Genomic DNA, 21,034 nt, shown 5'->3' with positions numbered 1-21,034 from the left:
AGTTGAGGCTCCTGGAAGCTAGAATTAGGCACCCAGGAGCAAGGATATCTTTCATTTGTAGACTGATCTTCCAGAGTCGTCGCCAGTACAGTACTCAAAAGATTAACTATTCACAAGTTATAAAGGTCGGTTCACCTCTGGGCCATACCTTTGTTTCACTAACTGAGTAGATCTACATTAAAACAGATTCTATCTATTACACCTAAACAAACAGAATTACCCTAACAGTTCTCCATTCATCCTTTCCGCGTCGAAGCAATAGTATAAGCCATGATCTAATAGACTGAGCTGTGATCGCTAAATTTATTGCAGATTTCTATTCTTGACTTGCCGGTGGAGATCCTCAAGATCATAGCCAACACCTTATGTGCAAGGGATATTGCTACTGTTGCCCGAACAAACACAATACTCTTTCCTAAGCTACAATTATACCTTATCAAATACAACATTAGGCACCAAAAGAGCTCTGCGCTGCACTAGGCTACCGAAACCGACAACATTACCCTTACGAAGGACTTGCTTGCTTATCAAGCTGACGTTACTACATTAGTCAATAAATGCTCTACTCTGACCACCGCCTCAGAGTATGGCGCACTTCGGGTTGTCGACCTTTTGTTGTGTCAACAGCAGCTCAAGACTAATCAGAGAGATCGGAAGGGCAAAAGTACACTATGGTATAGCGTGGAGAAAAATTCAATCACTCTGGTCAATCGACTCCTCCAGGATCCACGTGTCAAAATCGACCATCCCAATCACAAAGACCAAACAGTACTCTGGCGGGCTATCTTCCAGGGAAACCAGGAACTGGTGGACCTACTCCTTTTAGGAGGTGCCAATCCAGATACTCAGGACCAGAACGGAATATCACCATAGATCCAGTCGTGTATTAGCCTAAATAATATCATCATCTCTCTGTGATCGTTCCATAGCTTCCTCTCTAGACTAACACAAAGATTTGGACAGAGAATTGCTTGCGGCATCATGTTTTGCCCTGCCCTTAGCCTTATTCCTAGCTCCCCCAAGTCTATTATTCTCACTGGATTTGCGGAGCTTTTGTTCTATCATTTCATCGGGAGGTTAAAGCCAGCAATTTCCATCAGATTGAATTCAGGCCTCTTTAATACAATAAACCTCTCTAGCACAAGACTGACGGATCGGATCCATTGTTATACAAAGATCAGCTGTGGAGACATGTGCACGCACCTTTGCGGGCTGACTAATCTCGTTATCCTCCGCACTCCATTCACGCGTCAGGGCTATCTTTACTTCAGTACACAACTGAGGCATGGCTGGTCGCGAAACCACCACCCGCTCTTCAAAGCAGGCCCGAATACAAGGAAACCAGACTCGCGGTCGCAAGAGGGATTTGACTACCGCCTTCTCTGCCATAAAGGAACGACAAGAAGATGATACGACGGGCACGCAGGCTCAAAATGCGCTGACAAATCCAGAGGTCGCCGGATCCCACGGGCGCGAGCTATCAACAGCGGCACAATACAGGGCCTGGCGCAGTAGGTTTCTATGTCAGTCGTTGTTTTGTTTTTTTCGTCATTCTAATCATTCACATAGAGAGGGGCAGTCTTCACAACTCTACTTGCTTCGAGTGCGGCCTACCAGACGATTTAGAGATATGCGAAACGTGCCCCCTAGCCTGTCACCAGTCCTGCATGCTAAACAACAGCACATACGCGAATCATGATGGCCTTCGTCGATGGTTTTGTCACATTTGTGTCGGTCGTGGTTGGCATTTGAATATTCCTCCTTTGACTCCGCCGCATTCCCCTATACAAAACCCGGTTGACAATACGGGACCGACCCCATCGACCCTGCCAGCAATCCAACACGACCCGGCTTTAGGAGGAAATTTAACACACTCTCAGACTGTGAATCCGGTCTCTCACCCGGTAACTGGGTTGGCTGATTCTGGTAGTTCTCAGCAGACAAAGCCGGGGGCCTCAACAAAAAAGCCAGCGGCGCGAAAATCCAAGTTTACCACGTTATCCAATGATGTGGATTCTGCTCTCCGGGTTCTCTACAGTGAATTAGAAACGATTCAGCTTCTCCGACAACAGGTTTCCAACCTGCAATTCGATAACACTCGTTTACATCAAGATTTGAGCATATGTCGAAACGAGGTAGCATTAGCAAGAGGCGGCATCGAAAAATCTCGCCATTTAGAAGCCGAAGTCATGCGGCTTAAGGCCACTATCGCGGATCAACACAAGGAGACACATGACACTGAAGTCTTAAAGAAGGAGAACGAGGGGCTGAAATCAGAGGTTGAGACTATTCAAAAGCAACTTGAAGATTCCAACAAGACACTGGCAGAATGGAAGAACAAATTACTGAATCTAGTCGGTGACTGATTGAACAAGTCATTCATATACCTTTTATGTCGTCGACCTCAATGACACCGGCCTCACGCGCTCGCAGTCTTCCAGTCTGGTTTGTATAGGCATCTAAAATGCCTTCCAGATCTGCAATCCAAACTGGTATAGGAGTTCCGTCGTCTATCCTCACCCGACAATTTTGGTTGATTCCGTGTCATTACAAGCTGGTGTCCATCTTTATACTGCCGCTCACCCAATCATTCATATTACCATCCATCAGAGATCGCCGCTGTGGACAGTATTAATAACACCCTGCGCGACGATAGGGACGATGCCACCCAACTCACCTAACCACGGGCCAGTAAATTGAAGAGCACTCGTCCAGCAATAAGGAGTCTGAGTCTGCTGAAGCCAAAGAACAATAAGCCCTCCCCCCGTAAGTTGCCGCTAAGCGCTGCACGTCTTCTTCGATAGGACCACGAGGCACCACACCTGAGTATGACAATGGGCTGGGCGCAAACGCATTCTTACTATTGCCGTGGGGGAAAGAGAGCCTTCTAAGGGATATGCGAGCTTTAAAACTGCGGAGTTGTCGTCATGGGCGAGAGTCAATAACAAGGAAGGGTTAAAGCTGGATGAAGCCAAGGTCCTTGAATTGTGCACCTTTCCTCCAAAGATTCGTCAAATTTACCGAGATGGGTTTACAGAGAAGAATGCTCATGCTGGACAAAAGCATTGGCAAGCGATCATATCATCAACTTTGAGTCCGGGTCACAAAAGATCTTGCATCCCAAACCGCCAAGTTGTGAGCCAGGACCCACATTTTACCATCGATTCTTTGATCTATGTTTCTATCCGTTCTCCACCTAATTCTTCTGCTTGCTTCTTACACATATTCCATCTATTCTCTTGGCTTTTCAGTATTTAAAAACCAAATTTAGATCTCATTTTTCAGGGTTTTCTGATATAAGAGAGCGGTCAAGAATGTGCATCAACTATCATATGTAGCCTGGTTGACGGCTATACCAGTAGCGATATCTATACTTTCAGCTAACCCCGACTAGGAAGACAGGCGCATGCTCGTTTAGTATGCAGCTCAGATGCATTCTGTAAGGGGTATTATGATCACACATGTGGGCTTTGTTCTCCATGTTACGTACTAGATCTGTCGGACGCTCGGAATGAGATCTGTTGAAACCCCGAAAGGCCGGCGAATTTGAGGATGCTCTACCACATGGGGATCCACCCGCATGGTTCACGCCATGCATGCTTCATGTGAGCCACTACTAGAGCAGGACCGTGCGGAAGAGGCCGAGGTTGTTTTCCGAGATGATCTTAGCTTACAGCCTGGCTTTCCACGTCGCCGAGCATGACTCAATAATGCCTGGGGCTTGTGTGGACCTCATGAGTGCTTCACCTGATTTGGCAAAGGAAATGAGGCTCAGTTCATATGCCCGCAGCATGATATTGTCTTGACCAGTGTGGATGTAACTATCGTGGCCTAGTACTTCTGTTCTCTTCAAGTTTCCGATAATGGAAGCGACAACACATGCTGTTTCTCAAGATCTTGTCCAGAAGAAAACTTCATTTCCAATAGAGGCTAACTAAAATAAAATGCATCAAAATCCATTCATTCTATCCAATGTCCAGGTGATTCAAATATTGATTTTTACAATTCGAATTTCTCATACTATCAGCCTTCAATGGATATATTTTTCCTGGTTTCTATCCACTGCACCTACTACTATTTTCAACTTGAAGTCCGCAAATCGATTTTCTAAACATTGGAGGGCTACATCCTTAGGCAACGAGTATATCCTTTAAATGAAAATTAATTAGGCAGCATGTAGTGAGCATGATCATGATAGCGATTTAGATTAAAATAGAGTCGTAAAGCTTGTAGCGAACAAAGTTGTGAGTATCCATGGTTCACTCGGGAAAGTAAAGTCGGATTTCAGCCTCACATCGAAAAATAGAAACGAAAAAAGATAACAACATAATGTTCACATTAAAGCAATCATGTATATGTCTACTACTAGTATTAAGTACCTAAAGCGACCGAGCCTCGTCTATAGTAAGATAATTCCAAAGATCCTCACACGCATCCTGCAACGATTTCTCAGTTTTCCATCCCAATTCCCGCTCCGCCCGGTCGGGAGTGGCAACACAAGACCCCACGTCTCCAGGCCGTCGACCAACTATTTTAACAGGGATATGCAAATCACTAACCGCCTCCAAAGCACGCACAACCTCCTTAACGGAATGACCCGTGCCGGTCCCCAAGTTGAATGTTCGAAAAGAACCACTGATTCGCCCCTCCTGTGCGGCAGACAGCGTGGCAACATGGCCCCTCGCAAGATCGGTGATATGAATGAAATCCCGGACAGCACTACCGTCATGCGTGTCCCAATCTGTTCCGTAAATGCAGAGTTCAGTACTTACACCTGTGAGGGCTCGGACTGCTGCGGGAAACAAATTAGATGCGCAGTCTCTCGGATCTTCGCCGAGGAGTCCCGACTCGTCGCAGCCGATCGGGTTGAAGTATCGGAGGCATAGGACTGTCCAGGATGGATCGGAGTTGCATACGTCGGAGAGAATGGCTTCTCCGAACCATTTGCTTCGGCCGTAGGGATTGGTTATTCCTGTACAGCCTGGTTCGACGACGACATGTTCTCCGTGCTCTGTGCAGTAGGTTGCTCTTTCGTGGACACAGTTTTCTTCTCGGAGATGAGGCGTGTCGTCTGCTATTGTTCCGTATACGGCTGCAGATGAGGAGAAGATGAATGATTTGATTCCGTGAACGTCGAGAAGACTGAGCAGATCGATAAGACCGCGGACATTATTCTGATAATATTTCAGTGGGAACTTGATGCTGTCTGCGACGGCTTTGAAAGCTGCAAAGTGAATGACACCGGTGATTCGGGAGCTTTGAATCATGTTTCCTGGATTACTAATTGAAAATTCGTCGAGTAGGCGCCCCATCTCTGACATGTCCTGGTAATCTGCACGGCATAGCTTTGCCTTGGGACGTGGGACGCCAATGCGGTCATAGTGCAGGTTGGCGGCTGTGAGAATACGCTCAAACACCGTTTCGTAGCTGTTGCTGAAATTGTCCACAATGAGAATGTTGTACCCCGCCTTCAATAGCTCCAGGGACGTGTGGCTCCCTATGAACCCTAGTCCACCTGTCACGAGGACATAATGGTCATCGTCACCTAGTGCTCGATCGAGTGGATCGTCAGCTTCTGTGGCTGGAGTGGACGGGTCCGAAGAAAAATGCGGCGAGTTTGCCCTTGTAGACAGCCCAGTAGGAGGCGATGACATGGCAGACGAATAATGAGAAGATGAAGAACTTGAAGAAGGTAAACCGATAGAAGTAAGCTCTAAAGGCTCCTTCAAGGGGCGTCCATGATCCATTAACACAACACAGCACACCGAACTTAATGAAACGCAGCACTGTAATTACAGGTAGCATGGGAATCCAGGGTCGGGTTACGACAGTTGTGGATTTGGGATTTGATACGTTCTTTTACATTGTCTTAGATGAATTCTTGCTCGGGCATCCTTGCCACTTCCTAGCACTAGGCGCGGGGCTTTCTTGGAAATCTTTCTGATGCAAGCAGTCTACATCGGGCTCGACCCGTATACTTGATTCTTTGCAGATAAGCGAGTAGAATCGCATGCTTGTCTCACTTCTTATGCCATCTTAGTCTCGCATCTTTTGACTTTTCGCCCTCAACACGCCATTATCATAGTTGTAGACTCAGCCACGTGTCTGGTTCTGTGGATTCAGATCGCGACTCGGGGACGCCGGATAGGTGGCTCATGTCAGAATAGTGGATTAAAAGTCTTTGGTGTGTAAAAAGTCGTGGCCTCAGAGCCCTGAAAAGCCCGCTTCGGCTAGTTTCTTACCGATGAGGATTGACATGATTCTTTGGACCCTTGGTACAATTTTAATTCTAGCCTTACAGATGACCGGGTTGAATCGGCTCAAAGCTCTCTGTGTTGCCGCTCGGCAATGAAGTGTATCAAAGTGATATACAAACCTTGGTACCCCTGGCAATTGCCATCTGGACTGGCCGCTCCTGTCCCATTCCAAGGTTCACGATAGTATATTGGAAACTATATTCCCCGTCGGTTATAGTTCAGCCCCAAGTTACAGCTTTGGAACGTATTACATTAATAGACTTTTGTCCTTTGTCCTTTTGTTCGTTTTGTTCGTTTTGCCTTTGGTTTTCCCCGTCCTGCCCCTTACATCACCGTTTACGAGGCTGAAATAAAATTAAAAGATGTGATAAGACAGGTTTCGCCCGTTGTCTGCGGCTTAAGCTATCCGAAACTCCCATTCGAGCCATCTAGTCAGATTTTTTGGGTCCGACTAGGGGGGCCACATTAACCTCGATTGGTCTGTAATATTTCGGTCTGGTCTAGATCTCTTGTGCCTGAGAAGTCAATGTATATTTAGCCCCAGACATACATTGAAGACACTAGCATGGATTACAAAGTACTCAAAGATACAGGCATCTAATTACTACTAATACGAACGCCACACCGGCATCTGACACAGCGGTATGTTCCACCCCCAAGGCCCCAATGTTGTATACGAAGTGTACATTATGTACTCTGTATGCATGTTGCAGATGAAAAAGCAGGGTAAAAATCAGATTCATCGAATTGCATTGCCATTACTCGTTCTCGAATTATTCATATTCAACGTTGCATACATTTTTCCACCCTGGCCTACCTGTACATCCAGGGTTACTTTAAAGCATGCATAAATGCACCCCAGCTAGTGGGACCGAAGCGCTCGTAGAAATCCCCAGAAATTTCAGTAATGAAAATGTACTTGGCCTTGTGGCGCAGTTCATGAACTAGATTTTCCAAATCATCCATTGGGACTTCATTGATCATGACTCCGGCGCGGGTCCGGTCATAGTTAAACCGCCCCAACCACTTCTGGACCTCATCTGATCGGTACCGTGGGTATGATTCCTCGCAGATAAAAAACATATCGGCGGATTGGGCAATTGTGGCGTCCGGTGGGGTTCCTGGATTGTGTACCACCTATAGTGATTTGTTTGTGATTAGTTGGATTGTCCCCAGTTACCACTGTAGAAAGAATTTGGAATAATAAAAATGAGTTCTTACAAAGCGATCGGCAAGTAAACCAGGAGTGTTCTTAATGAACTTGGTCAATGCCTTCAAATACTCGGCACGGTCCGGGGCGTAATGATTTGGAGTCTCGTCGACAAATATACCGCGTACACCAAGGTGAGTTGTCTCGTACTGCTTGGACCAACCGGCGTAACGCTCGATCTCGGCATAAGCCTCGGAGTGGGGCTTCTTGCAGTAGTCGATCCGGACATAGCCCACGGTGTGCACGTTGGAAGAGCGATTTAGCCGGGGAATTTCCCGAGAATAATTCTCATCAGGAAGAGGCGAGTCACCAGGGCCACTGTTGGGGTTGACAATGACCAAGAAATCGAGATCGGGGTTGGATTCGATGCTGTAAAATATTTACATCGTTAAAAATATTTCTTCTTTTGACCTTTGACCGTTTTACCCCTGCGTTCTTTGTTCTCATGGAGGACTCGGATACGGAAAATTTCCCGTCCTTATGTCTCTCCCCCTCCCCTGTCATTTTCGATCTCTCTTTTTTATTTCTTTGTCCCGTCTCGACATTTTAGCGACTTACGCTGCATAAAGTGGAGCCCAAGTTTCGGCCGTCAATGGATAGATATACAAAGGCACAACAACAGTCGACTTAGGTGCAGATACCGGTAGCTCATCCATTTTGCTGGGTGCTGGGCGGCTTTCGGACACCGGAGCTTGGGAAGGAAGGGGGAAAAATAATAAATAATGAGCTCTTTCAGGACATCTTGCCAAAGAGTAGCCAATAATATGTAGTCAAAGAGGGGAATAGAATGGGGCCTGACTGTATACGTGGCTGTGCCGCTTTTATAAGTTCCCGCGATCACATCCACTAGTGCTGAGGGGCGTTATCAGCAGGTAAAAATATCCCCCCCAACCGAATCGCTTTGCTTGAGCTAAAAAAGATAAAAAGGATCTAGCCACGCCAATCAGGGGAGATCCCGCCACGGAAAGCGGCAATCACCCGATTTGACCTAAACTTTGAACAAAACACGAGGCTGAAAGGGGAACCCTGGATGGATGATAAGAATAATAGTAGCATCATTAATTAAGGATGTAATCATAGAAACAATCGATTGGTTTAGAAATATTAAGAGAAATGAATACACTTGATTAACAAAATTTACAATCCGACGGGGAATATGAGCCATCACAGTCATTACCCACCATCACCCGCACTATGTCTTAGCATGCATAATTAGCCAGCACATAGCGTAATCAACTGCTGTACCTAAGAGACAGCCAAGACTTTCTCCCTCCCTTTTTTTCTTTTTTTCGTTGTTTTCTCCTTGGCGCTAGTTTTTTGTTTTTTTCTCCCTTGTCGTTTCTTTCTTTGCGATCGTAGCGTGGTCTCCACTCGCTACTTGATACTCAGATGTGGATCCCTGTCACCGCATACCACACTGGCATTGGCGCTCTTCCGGCGAGAACCGATGCTGCCCAAGCTAGTCTCGCTCTCGCATTATGTCTGACTAGTTGGAACCAGGTCGCAGAAGACCTCCAACTTCGGATCGAATTTTTCATAGTAGTTCGCCTCTAGCGTGGTTAGGAACAGATACTCCGCCCGATCGCTAAGATCATCGATGAAATTTTTCATGGTGTTATTGCTCATGGTCGGCATTGAGTGAAGCATGTAGGAGTAATTGCCACGGCGCGAGGTGCTAAGATCATCTAGCGCGTTCACTTGAGTTTCATAATACGAATATGATTGTTCAAAGACCACGGTGATATCTGTTGTGGTGTCGTTGTATCGCGAATCTGGGATTGTACCTGGATTATGGATGATCTATTGAAACGATCAGCGTTTGCGAACTTGAGCTAAAGGAAGCGAACCACGGAAGCACTGGGGGCCCCGATCCAACTCCACAACGTGTACCCGCGATTGGCAAGATACAGTATAGCACAGTGGAGGATTCTAGATCGGAAGCCCCCACTTTTGCCGGCTCCGTGTCAGACTTTGGGTTCTATTCTGTTTTTCTTTGTCTGTATTCTTTCATGAAAACTTACCAATTGTGGCGATCCAATGCCGCTGGAACTTTTAACCGCCTCATTGATTCGAGTCAGGTACTCGGACTTTGTGGAGTTCCAGTCATAGGGTATTTCGTCGAAGAAAATTCCGTCCATTGACAAGGTGCTTGACTCGGAAGTCCAATTGGAGTATGTCGCCACGGCCTCTAGCACTTCGGTGATATTCCGGTCCGCATAGTTAGTAGGGATGTATCCTACTTTCTGCACATTGGAGTACGTGCTCAATCTCTTCACAGCGACTTGATATTGAGTGCTTGGGGGCGATGATCCTGGCCCGCTTGAAGGATTAACAATCACAACAAAGTCAAGCTCTGGATGAGTGGTAATCCTGGTAGTGAAATGGTAAGCCAAGGTCATAATGCTAGATCACTTTTTGATTCCTTGGACCGTTGTCTCAAAGGGGGCCAAGGATTGAACTTACGCTTCATACAGAGGATCCCAAGTAGTGTTTGTCTCCGGATAGATATACACAGGGAACAACACTTTGGCAGCCTTGACTTTATGGTGATGTTTCTTTGGTAGAATGACAGCCAATGGCACCACAATCACAATAATCACAACTATGATTACCGAGATCAATATTGCGATCAACCAAGGGCGTCGCAAATTGCATCTACGCCGCAAAGGTGGGGTGGCGCCCTCTGTCGTGCGTTTCAGAGACTCCATATTACAGGAATGAGCGGCACAGGCAAATAAAAAGAAAGCAAGGAGGAGCGAAGCGAATGAGCAAACGAGAGGGGAATGTAGTTGTAATTATGGATATTGTTATAGTAGATCTTTTGCCTAAAGTCACAGTGTAAGAAAAAAAAAAGAGAGATAGAGGGTAGAACCGGATTCCCTAGAGTCAGAATGGGAGGCAATTGCACACAGAAAATTCGAGGCGCCTGGGCACTTCTGGGCAGAGAAAAGCGTCAGACGAAAGAAAAAATAAAAATAAAAATGACAAAAAGTGACAATAGTCGATAAGGCGTGAGACAAATAATTATATTTTTTTGTTTTTTAACTGCTGCATCTGGATTAGTATTGTTCTGTTGGTCTCGCCTATCGTGGATTCATCTCGGCGAACGAATCGGTTCAAATGCAATTGAACATCGGAACAAATGGCTGATTTAGCTAATAAATCTAGGTCCCACTCATCGGTCAGCCCCAGCACATGGATTCTGCGCTTTTACGGTAAGATGAGTCTCAAGTCCCGGGAGTGGTGAGACTTGCATATGGTTCTCGTTTAAAAAAATTCTATTTCTGTCCCGTCGTGATAGCTGCTATATGCCGCTAAGTAAAGCTAAGAAAAAATAATGAAAGATTGAAAAATTAAAAGGGCCAAAACACATGAGGCTAGTCTAAGCCCTAGGCGATTGGGCTTTCTAGGTTTATCGGATCGGTACTCCTAATTTCTTTACTTTGAATGACAGGTCTCGTATATAATCGGTTTTCACCGAAGAGCTTAGACTTCGCCCCAGACGTGTCAAGCAAGTGGTGGCGCTGTACCCTTGTTCAAGTTGTGTATACATAGTCTACTCTTTCCACTCTTTCCCCAAGTGTTCTTAGAGACGGGGATATTCGATCACACCGGGGCATTGGACCCTTTACTTTCTTTGTTCGCTCGTTATTTCGGAGAAGTGCCTTCAACATGGGCGCAGAATATCTGGGCTTGGAGGCGTCGGGATGGAGTCGAATGACATCCACATGGTGGGACAAGGTATTTATCGATTGATCAACATGGAGGCTCAGTTGAAGGTGAGTATCATATCTAACTTGATAATAGACAATCGCTGCTGGTCTATTAGCCACCATCGTCGCTGGCTCCTTATACATTATTTTTCTTATTGGACGGTCCGTTCATCGGCATTGGCGGGTAAGTGAACCCCGGCGATCGGCCCGATCATTACTTAGTCGGGCTGAAGACAACTTCAGACAACGACACTTTGCTAACAACTCAAAATTCCAGGCTCGTCACCAACTATCAGAAGTTCCAACTGCTGTCACGCGGTATATTGATCGACTAAGCACTGGAACGCGACAACTTGGCGTACCACGTTCCGAAGTCAAAACACCAAAGGCCTTCGGTGTTTACCTGGGCAGCTTCTCTAACCCTCCGACAGCGGACCAAAGCCGTCTGTTGTCGCAGTGGGATGTAATTGTTCTCGATCCCCAGCAAGATGGTGTCATAGAGGCGTTATCTGCGGGCTCTTCTGCCTCACATATTCTTGGAAGACTCGATGTGCGCAAGCTCGTCGCGACCGCTGACAGCGGATCACACCGTGATGAAGTTGTTCGCGCAATTTACGTTCTCACTCAAACTATGGTGAATCACCTCAAGCACCCTCAGGATGTTCAATCGAAATTCACCGGCGTGCTTCTCGCGGATTGTAGCGCATACTTTCAACCGGTTGTGCTTAATGAGGTTGTCAAATTCATTAACAACCTTGGTCTCGATGTTTGGATGGAATTTGGACCCCCTGAGTACCTGGGTGAACGTCAATGTCGCGAAATCGACTGGACGAGCATCCGAGGTGTTGTTTACCGCAATGGGGCTATTCGATCGGACGGAGATAGATGCAATTATTTCCAAATGGAGAAAATGAGAACCGTTATGCGTGTTGTTGCCGCTCAAAAGCCTATCGGTGACTCGACTATCGCCATGTGGGAAACCATCGACAACGGAATCGAAATTAAACACGATGTTCTCCACCGTAGCTACAAATGGTACAACTACAACAGTGCCATGAGCTGGATTGGGCCGCAAGCTGCTTTGACCGACGCAAGAACCGCAACTGCAGAGACTGTTGTCCACGAACCGATCGGCGCCTTGATGTGGATGAAGAACGAACAAACACTCGCATCTCACGACATTTGGAGACAAAATGAAAACATCACTATTGGATCTACTGGGAACTCGAACATCTATGATACCCTTGAATTATTCGTACCTGGTCTTAAGGAGAAGCTCGCATTGGTCGCTCCTGCTCTGCAGCCTGAAACCGATGGTGAGCTGACAAGTATTGATGAGCTTCAACTTTCCTCGCCAAATGAACCTCTTATGACCAACCCATTCTCCATGTCTTCCGATGGTGAGGACTATACTGGACTAGGATGCTTCCAGCTTGGTCTGGATCTTACTCCTCAGGATATCAAGGATCTTCTCCAGGCTCAGCGTCAAGTACGAGAACTCAAGCTTCTGGATCCCATTAAGCCCGAGCAACTTCGTCGCATGGCTGCCGAGCTCCAATTTTTGCAAGACGCTCAGAAGGATTCCTCCAAGGTTGCTGGCGAGCTGCATGATCTTCTTATTACATGTGACGGAACAACCAACGACCGCATTCGCATCTACTCTGGATTGCACTCTGGCTTCCGAACCCGCATGGAGACTCAAGTCTGGGGTATGTACGACAAGGCCCCCGGCTACAGTCCTCTCGACATTTATCTCTCCGGCAAATGCGAGGTAGGTCGCACCGGCGCTCTCTTGCACACATTCATGTCAAGCAAAGGATACTCTCGCTACCAGTGTCTCCTGGCTGAGATTGCCTTATCCGCTGCAAACAACAAGATGTCTGAGAAATGGAACCAGCTTTCTCCCAGAATCGTCAGCGATATCGAGCAACTTACTCCCATCGAGGCTTTGCTTTGGTTGAGACGCCTTTCTACTAGTCTGAACAAGGACTGCGCCCATCTTACTTCTCAGATCCGCGCTTGCACCGAACATCAACTCATTAAGGTTCCTTCTCTTGCTCAGCTTCGTGCTCTTGGCTCTAGCGAGTACCTGAGCGGCAAGGTTTCGGGCGATGAATTGGTCTCCGCTCGTCTGTCCTTCTACCGCGAACAAGGATGCTGGGCTCCCGAGGCTACTGCTGCCAAGGCACTCTTCCGCGAAATTGACGAGCGCCTTCCCCAGATCCTCATGGGAGGTGACTCCCGTACTCTCGAACAAATCGCTGAAGTTGTTCAAACCGTCATCCAAAAGGGTCAAATCGATGCTGGTATTGATATCTTCTGCTTGGCTGTTTTCTGTGCATTCCGTCGCATCTCCATTGATGAAATTTACTTGGAAGTCCTCGATCGAAACCCTCTCCCTAACCTCCACACTGTCCAGGCTGCCTGTTTTGCTGAGATGTATGCTCTTGGTGCCCGCTGTGAACTTTTCCTCGACATGACTCCTAAGCTTCTGGGTAAAATCATCACTGCTCGTTATCGCGAGTACTACACCATTCACCAACCTACTCGCCGTGATGAAGTCTTCACTGAGATTCCAACTGCCTACGCATCTATGGATATGGACTTGGATCCTCAGGGAGACAATCTCAGCATCCCTTGGTACTACCGAATCACCTTCCTGGGAATCTTCGCTGTGCCTGCTCTGGTCGATATCACCATGCTGACCACTGTTGGACGCGGTCTGTACCTCACAACATTCATGAGTGACATTGACAAGACATTGGCCACCACTGCACTCATGGTCGCCCTTTTGGTTTGTGGTGGATTTGGAAGTTGGATCACCTCCGGTGGAACCTACTACCTCTACGCAATGGCTTTCCCTGCTATGAGTATGTTCGTCATGACCCGTTTCATTGCTGGAGTCGCTGTGGCTCTTGTTGGAGGTCTCATTGCCATGATCGGTATTGGCATCGTCAAGGGATTTGCCGCTGGCGTGCTGTTCTTCCTATACTTCTTCTTCCTGTCGACATACCTGATGCTTCTTTCGGTTCTTTCTATTTACCAACTGCCGGGTTTTCACTTCCAATCTGGTCGAACAGTCATTATTTGCTGTATTCCCATTTTGTTCATTTCGCCCCTCGTCACACTCTGGGTTGGCCACGACTCGGTAATCTACCTCTGCATCGTCGGATGTTTCGTGACTTCTCTTCTTCTGGGTGCTCGTCGCGTGATCTCAGCCTGGAACAGCTGGTACCTTAGCATTCCCACCATCACCGACGGCGAAGTTTTCAATTGGTTCGCCTCGAAGCAGAGATCTCCTTCCCCTGAATTTCTTAAGACCATGGCCTCATCCACGGTCCCTCGCAAGACCATGCTCGAGGCAGTGAAAAAAGAGCGCAAGCGTGCATTCTGGTCGAAGGCAACTACCGATCCCTTCATTCGCAAAATGGCGGAGGGCTACGATTCTACTCTCTTCTTGCTTGTCTGGTACTGCCGGTACTCGCGTACTGAGATCCCCCTTGCTTACAGTCCCACGTGGAATCTTCAGCTCAAGGCTGCTGTAGATACCATCGCCGATATGCAGAAGGGTATCCGTTTGCACAGTGCTTTCCTTCACTGGCGTCATACTGGTTCGGACGTGTGGTGCGGTATTCTCTACTTCATCATTGCGCTAATGGACAAGTGGACTGCTCTGGTTACCGGTGAGGCCTTGGTCGGTCTGTCAACTGCATCCAGTTCCGAGTACCGTCTATCGGTCGGATTTGGTTTGGGATACTATCTTACTGGTGCTGTGATGCTGGATGCGGTCTCTCAGCCTCTCTGGACTGCTGTCACCCAACGAACAACCGAAGCCATCTCATCTTTGGACAGTCTTCGCGATGTTCTAAAGCACAACCAGAAGGACCGCCAGGCATTGTACTGGAAGAATCTGACAAAGTTTTTCTTCCTCCACGTTTGGGGTGGATCTATCACCATGGCGCTTATGTGGGCTTTTGAGGACAGACAAAAGTCCACCATCATGTATCTTGCCTACCTTGGTGCATACAGTGGTCTTCTCTTCTACCAGTACAACCGTATTTTCACCGGACCCGAGGCTGCAAAGGCTCTTGCTTTGGGATCAATCGTTGGTTTCATCGTCGGTGTTCTCCTTCACGTTTGCATTCCACCATTCACATGGAGCAGTGTCATTGGCTTGGGCTCTGGTACTTGGACTGCCGCTATTTACTCCATGTTCATGGCCGATATTGGATTACCAAGTTTGAAGTCTAAGCTCGAGATCAAGGAGGATATCAAGGACCCCCGCGACCGCGCGACATACACCTGCAGCTCTCTTGAGCCATATCTGGATCTTTCACAGACCACCATGGCAGAGACATTTGACAACATCAGTTCTCTTTCGCCCGAACTTCGCTTCTGCCTGGATCCAGCAACTCATCCCGGTTCCGAGGTTAAGAACAACATCTTGGCTGGTGCTGGATTGCAAAACTCACTTCTACTAAAGGCTGCGTTCCCCAATGCCGATAACTTGCTCCACCAAGTGGTTCGTCTGTGGGAGACTGGTCAGACCGCAGTCGAGTTCGTTTCCGCCGAACATCTTCTCCAAAAGGAACAGCGCATCCGTGCTATCACTCGCTTGCAGGGTGACAAGCTTCAGATCTTTGTTATCATCGGTCGCGGAGTTCCTGGACAAGACTGGTCATCGAGCATTCGTCGCAACTGCCACGCTATCGCCGAGGCAATCGTCCAAGGTACTACTGAGTCCACACTGGGTCTGTCTCACGACCACTCCTTGATGGCTGAGCTTTTGGTTGTCGAGCATCGCGAGAGCTTCGAACTGTCTCTTCCTGAGGGTGTCAAGTATCAACTTGAACGCAACCCAGCTGAATGCGCACGTGTTGCTAATCAAGGTCGCAAGACGTTCCTTCGTCATCTTTTGCTCGGTATCGATTCTGATCTTGAATGGGATAATCTCCCGGAAAGTGCCCGGTCGCTTTTGGTTCGCCGCTGTGCTGGAAAGCCTGGTTTCATTTCCTCAGACGAGCGCAAATGGCTTACTAGAAGAGCTGGTAGCGAGAAAATCAGCGATATCTGCACCTACATCGCGCGCTACAACTTGGGTGTTGGCATGTCTATGACTGTCAGCTTCTTTGCGCAGCGATGGATGGAGCAAGATTCGTACCCTGACCTCCCGATTCTCTTGGACTCTACATATGAGAAGCCCTTCCAGCGTCTTTTGCCTCCTCCCATTGCGGCCAATTTGCCTTTTGGTGAGGCGTTCAAGCTGTCATTCACTCGCTTGCACCATTCGATCAAGACCATTGTGAAGTTTACTTTGATTTGTCTGGTTGCCGATCCTGAGTACCAGCGAGAACTCAACTACGTCTTGCGAGGTCAACCGATCTTCTTCGCTGTTCCTGTCAACCTGTTCCTGAACACTATTTGGTCCATCTCTAAGCTTCTGCAGAGAATTCTGATTCCACTTGTCTTGGTTCACGGACGTGAGAATGTCTCCGAGCTGCACAAGGCCACCAGTGGCTGGAAGACAGTCATTGAGAAGGACCGTATCGTGGTTGAGAGTCTCAATGGCCCTATGACTTGCTTCCACAGGACTCTCCCCGACAACACGGCCCGTCTCTACCAATACTCCGGTAACCACGACCAAGAGCCAGAGGACCAATCCAAGCTCATTGCCATCAACACTTACTCCGACAAGCTTGTTCTCTCTCGACGGGAGGAATACAAGGACAAGGCAGTTGTTAACGATTTAAAATATGAGTACCCTCAGGTAAACGGAAAGTCTAGTGGCAAGCTTCCCATCCAGCGACAGTGTATTTCCGGTGAGCGAAACGGTGAAGTCATTCAATACGACGACCGCGGCTATATTGTTTCTGGATCTGCCATGCAAGGTGTCAACCCTGTAAAGTTCAACTACGCTTTCCGAAAGGATGCCAAGTTCGATGACGAGCTGCTCAGCGGTGAATATACTTTCCCTCACATTCGCATCCAGGTTTCTTGGTGTATGCCCCCTCCTTACAGACCCGAGCGCCTGAACAAGTGGATTCCTTATCCTCGTGTCAGCGAAGCAACCTTTATCCAGGGATCTGACATTCACCACGCCAAATGGACATACGATCACAAGTTTCACCCTACAATCGTCACCATGCTGAATGGTGAAGAGGTTCCTACCCCCGTCATGATCCGCGAAGATTGGTTCCACGTCCTCGATAAGCCTACAAAGAGCAGCTTCCTCCACGACAACCCGCTTTACTTCTTTAACTCGGTCAAGACCAACTTCGTCAGCCGTATGCTGGGAATGAACGTCAAGGCCCGTCCAATCCCTACTTCGCGCGCCCGTACTCATCTCTGGAATTCATGGAAGAGCAGCAAGAAAATCGATGCTGTGACTGCTGTCTTCCTGGATGAGCGTCTCCTTCGATCCGACCGTGTCCTCCGACCATATTGGCGAAAGCGTGACTTCGGTCGTCTTGACTCAGCAAAGGACTACATTGACGCACAGGTTGACACTATTCTCGCTCGAGTCGATATCGATCCCGACGTCAGTTCATGGACCCCAATGGCATACAAGATCAGTGATCTCTCTTCTTTCGGAAAGGGTGGTGATTCCAGAATCAATACCCGAACACTCTCTACTCAGCTTCAGGATACCGATACCCAGCTCCACGTTCTCGCTATGGATACGGCTACTTGGCCCAATGAGCCTGGTGGTGTTTCCTCGTGCCGCCGTGATATGATCAACGATCTCAATGGTATCAGGTGGCACATTCTTTCCGAGAATGCGAACGACTACGGTGTACCAAAGTTCCAGATTGAGCGAAATGTCCAGTCCCTCACTTATCTTCCTCAGTGGGGTCTTGATTTCCTTAATCCCACACATGGTGTTTTCCAGAACGTGCTTGATTCCGCTGTTGTGGAACGAGCTCAGGATACTCGCGTTGAAGATATTGAGAAGCATTTCCTTCCTATTTTGACTAAATTGGTTCGTTGTGCTCGCACGACTAATCTCACTCGCCAGCATATTGAAGAGGCTACCAATGCGCTTGTGGATCTGAATGAGTACTTCGAGTGTGGTCGCAGCTGGAATGATGTTTGGATGAGCGATACGGTTAAGAACGCTTGGAGACAGCTTTGGTTGTCTGAGGATGTTGAGGATGCCATTCCTGCTTCTCAGTGGTGGGATGCGGAACTTCCTTCTCTGCACCAGCTGGATAATGCTTTGGACATGTGGCATCGCTGTAAGTTGACTTCGCCCTTGATTAAATATCTCATCGCTAACATTTTTAGACCTCTTCATCTTCTCTATCCCTGTTCCTGAGCGCATTCCGGATGTCTTTCAGGTCTCTCACCATTTCACTGGTGCCACATACGGTGTTCTCTGCAAGGCTAAGCGCAAGTGTGCCCTCCACGTCTGGGATCACTGTGTCAGTTTCCGTGAGATGACCGTCTTCCTGTCTGCCGCTGTGTCTTTCGACTCCACCTTCGTCAACTCTACCCTCATTTCCCTGGGTCATCTTTCCTGTGTTCTAATCGAGCACCACGCTGATGTCGTTCTTCCCTGTGCGGAGTACTTCAACCCAGGCTGGGAAGTGGAACTCGGTACAGCCGAGGGCGCTCTTCAGCACCGTCGCACATTCGCTCGTAAGATCGATCCAGTCGTCAACGGTATCACCAACATGGAGAAGTATAAGCCTATTGAGGAGATCAAGACAAAGACACCTACCTGTGTCATGTTGTCGCACGTTCGGTATGTCTTCCCTTTTATACAGCTTCTACATCAATCTTTCTAACATTTCCCAGTTATGTCAAGGATATCAAGACAGCCATCATGGCTACAGATCTAATTGTCAACAAGTGGGGATTCAGAGACTACCAGCTCCACATCTACGGAGATATGGAGCGCGCCCCAGCCATCGCCTCACAATGTCAAGAAGTCATCGCTTCAAAGGGTCTCCGCGAACACGTCATCCTAAAGGGTCTTGGTAACCCATCCCTTGTTCTTCAAGACGCCGTAAGTACCCCTCCCATATAAGAAGAGATACCCCCATCTAACACTAAACAGTGGCTCTTCATGAACTCCTCCATCTCTGAAGGTCTCCCCCTCGCCATGGGTGAAGCAGCACTCACAGGTGTCCCCGTCGTCTGTACCGATGTCGGCGCCTCCTTCTGTGTAGTAACAGACCGCGCAACCGGAAAGCGATTCAGTGAGGTCGTCGCACCAAACGACTACGACTCTCTCGCTCGCGCCCAAATCCGCGTCATGGCTCTCCTAGAACAATGGGCACCATTCGGCGAAGATGCACCAGGCGATATCATCCCCAAACTAGAGTTCGCTCCTACACCCGAGGAAATCAAGGCTATTTCCGATCGCATGTACGCGAAGCAGGACCAGCGAAGAGCTCTGGGTATGAAGGGACGAGATAACGTTTTGAACTCTTTCTCTTCTCATCGTTACCTGAGAGAACACGAGCAGATGCTTTGGCTTGGTAAATACCAGAGTCATTCTTATATTGCTCGCAGTGCGGTTTCTTCTTCCAATTCTTCGGGATTGTTGGTTAAGGAGAAGGCGCTTTATAGAGCTTCTTATCTTGATTCTGTGCCTAGTACGCCGGAGTCGAGTTATCAGCCTATTCCTGCGAGGGCTTGGAGGACTTTGAGGGATTATAGGAGGCCTGGGTCTGGGTCTAGGCCTGGTTCTTCCGGGACTGCGACGCCTGTTTGAGCTCATTCTTCAAACTCAACCTAATCCTCATCTTTTTTTATTCTAATTTCGTTTGAGCGTCTTTCGTTTTATTTGTTTGTCTCATACCTCCTGTTTATCTTACAAAAATATCGGGCTCCGATTGCATATAGAGTAATGTTTATGCACTTAATGTGTCTTGATTAATTTACTGTTTACTATTCTTTAATATCTTTTGAAAAAATTTATAAACCCACGGCTTAATAAACAATTTTCCAATTCATTCTCAAGATCTACCTGTCTAGTCAGCCCAACTTGAATCTGGGGTTACGATCTAATTTGCAATTTATGCTATATAGTGCGGTGGGCTTTCTCTGTCTGATTGAACATATTGGCTAAACGGGCTATAGCTTTACCCACTTCCCGGCGAAAGCTATTGTCTACCCAATCAAACTTATGATCCAAGCCAGAGGGAGAAATATAGAACACATCACGGACGGTATTGATAATCTTGTTAAGATTATTGCGGTCTCTCTGTATACCCCCTGTAATATGCAAACGATTCGTTAGTAAAAGGCTATCGAAACGCATCCTTGCAGCCACCTACTTGACAACAAATCGAATTTCTACGGGCATGATACTGATAGGATAGGACGCTTGCAGCATCCCAAACACAGGTAATCTCGAAAGGGCCTGCCGGTGTGATATCAAACTTGTTCACGGGTAATTTTCTACTCGCGAGTACTGATCTGTTCATTGACTTCAGTATCAGCAATGTAAACTTAAGATTCTGAAATAGACATAACAGTATACCCGTTGTCAGCAAACTCGCTCCGCTCCATTCAGTGAGATTCACGTTCTCAGGATTCTCTCAATAGGAGCTGAATTTGTCTCCAGTCGAGTAAAGGTCTGACATCGCGTTGATTTCACCGATTTGACTTACAATGAATTGGCCTAACTTGAGGTAATTGAAATAAAGACTCACGGTAAGCTCAGATGTTGCTTGAATGTCGAACTGGAATCGCAGATGCTAAACCGACGCGTTGGAAATTCAAGTTGCTGTTCGTTCTGATCACCAACCTTAGGTTTAAGAACCCGAGTGATGGGATTATATAATGGTTCTTCCTTAAGGAACTCTGTGATATCGGGGTGTTGAAGAAGGAAAGTTCTTTTGAAT

General features: G+C 47.5%; 5 protein-coding genes across 5 annotated transcripts; 2 read left to right on the top strand and 3 right to left on the bottom strand.

Moving 5' to 3' along the window:
* Positions 1 to 1,285: 1,285 nt before the first annotated feature.
* Positions 1,286 to 2,366, top strand: N7478_011770 (PHD finger protein; the record flags this gene model as incomplete). The annotated part of the gene is made up of 2 exons (XM_056927984.1): positions 1,286 to 1,511; positions 1,570 to 2,366. The coding sequence occupies 2 exons, from the start codon at positions 1,286 to 1,288 to the stop codon at positions 2,364 to 2,366; spliced, it is 1,023 nt and encodes a 340-aa protein (XP_056773711.1).
* A 2,013-nt stretch (positions 2,367 to 4,379) lies between these two features.
* On the bottom strand, positions 4,380 to 5,654 carry N7478_011769 (NAD-dependent epimerase/dehydratase family protein; the record flags this gene model as incomplete). The annotated part of the gene is made up of 1 exon (XM_056927983.1): positions 4,380 to 5,654. One exon carries the CDS (start codon positions 5,652 to 5,654, stop codon positions 4,380 to 4,382), a length of 1,275 nt encoding a protein of 424 aa, XP_056773710.1.
* A 1,434-nt stretch (positions 5,655 to 7,088) lies between these two features.
* On the bottom strand, positions 7,089 to 8,123 carry N7478_011768 (spherulation-specific family 4 protein; the record flags this gene model as incomplete). The annotated part of the gene is made up of 3 exons (XM_056927982.1): positions 7,089 to 7,394; positions 7,479 to 7,836; positions 8,026 to 8,123. 3 exons carry the CDS (start codon positions 8,121 to 8,123, stop codon positions 7,089 to 7,091), a joined length of 762 nt encoding a protein of 253 aa, XP_056773709.1.
* An 820-nt stretch (positions 8,124 to 8,943) lies between these two features.
* Positions 8,944 to 10,175, bottom strand: N7478_011767 (spherulation-specific family 4 protein; the record flags this gene model as incomplete). The annotated part of the gene is made up of 4 exons (XM_056927981.1): positions 8,944 to 9,267; positions 9,489 to 9,837; positions 9,931 to 10,069; positions 10,127 to 10,175. 4 exons carry the CDS (start codon positions 10,173 to 10,175, stop codon positions 8,944 to 8,946), a joined length of 861 nt encoding a protein of 286 aa, XP_056773708.1.
* A 1,053-nt stretch (positions 10,176 to 11,228) lies between these two features.
* Positions 11,229 to 19,899, top strand: N7478_011766 (glycosyltransferase family 4 protein; the record flags this gene model as incomplete). Its single annotated transcript, XM_056927980.1, has 6 exons — positions 11,229 to 11,246; positions 11,275 to 11,364; positions 11,458 to 18,415; positions 18,465 to 18,924; positions 18,978 to 19,188; positions 19,240 to 19,899. 6 exons carry the CDS (start codon positions 11,229 to 11,231, stop codon positions 19,897 to 19,899), a joined length of 8,397 nt encoding a protein of 2,798 aa, XP_056773707.1.
* Positions 19,900 to 21,034: the final 1,135 nt, after the last annotated feature.

Source organism: Penicillium angulare (assembly GCF_028827245.1).
Source record: "Penicillium angulare strain IBT 27051 chromosome Unknown utg000009l_segment0_segment0, whole genome shotgun sequence".
Taxonomy (NCBI): Eukaryota; Fungi; Ascomycota; class Eurotiomycetes; order Eurotiales; family Aspergillaceae; genus Penicillium; species Penicillium angulare.
The sequence above is the reverse complement of the archived record's forward strand: the minus strand, read 5'-3'. Positions and strand labels throughout refer to the sequence as shown.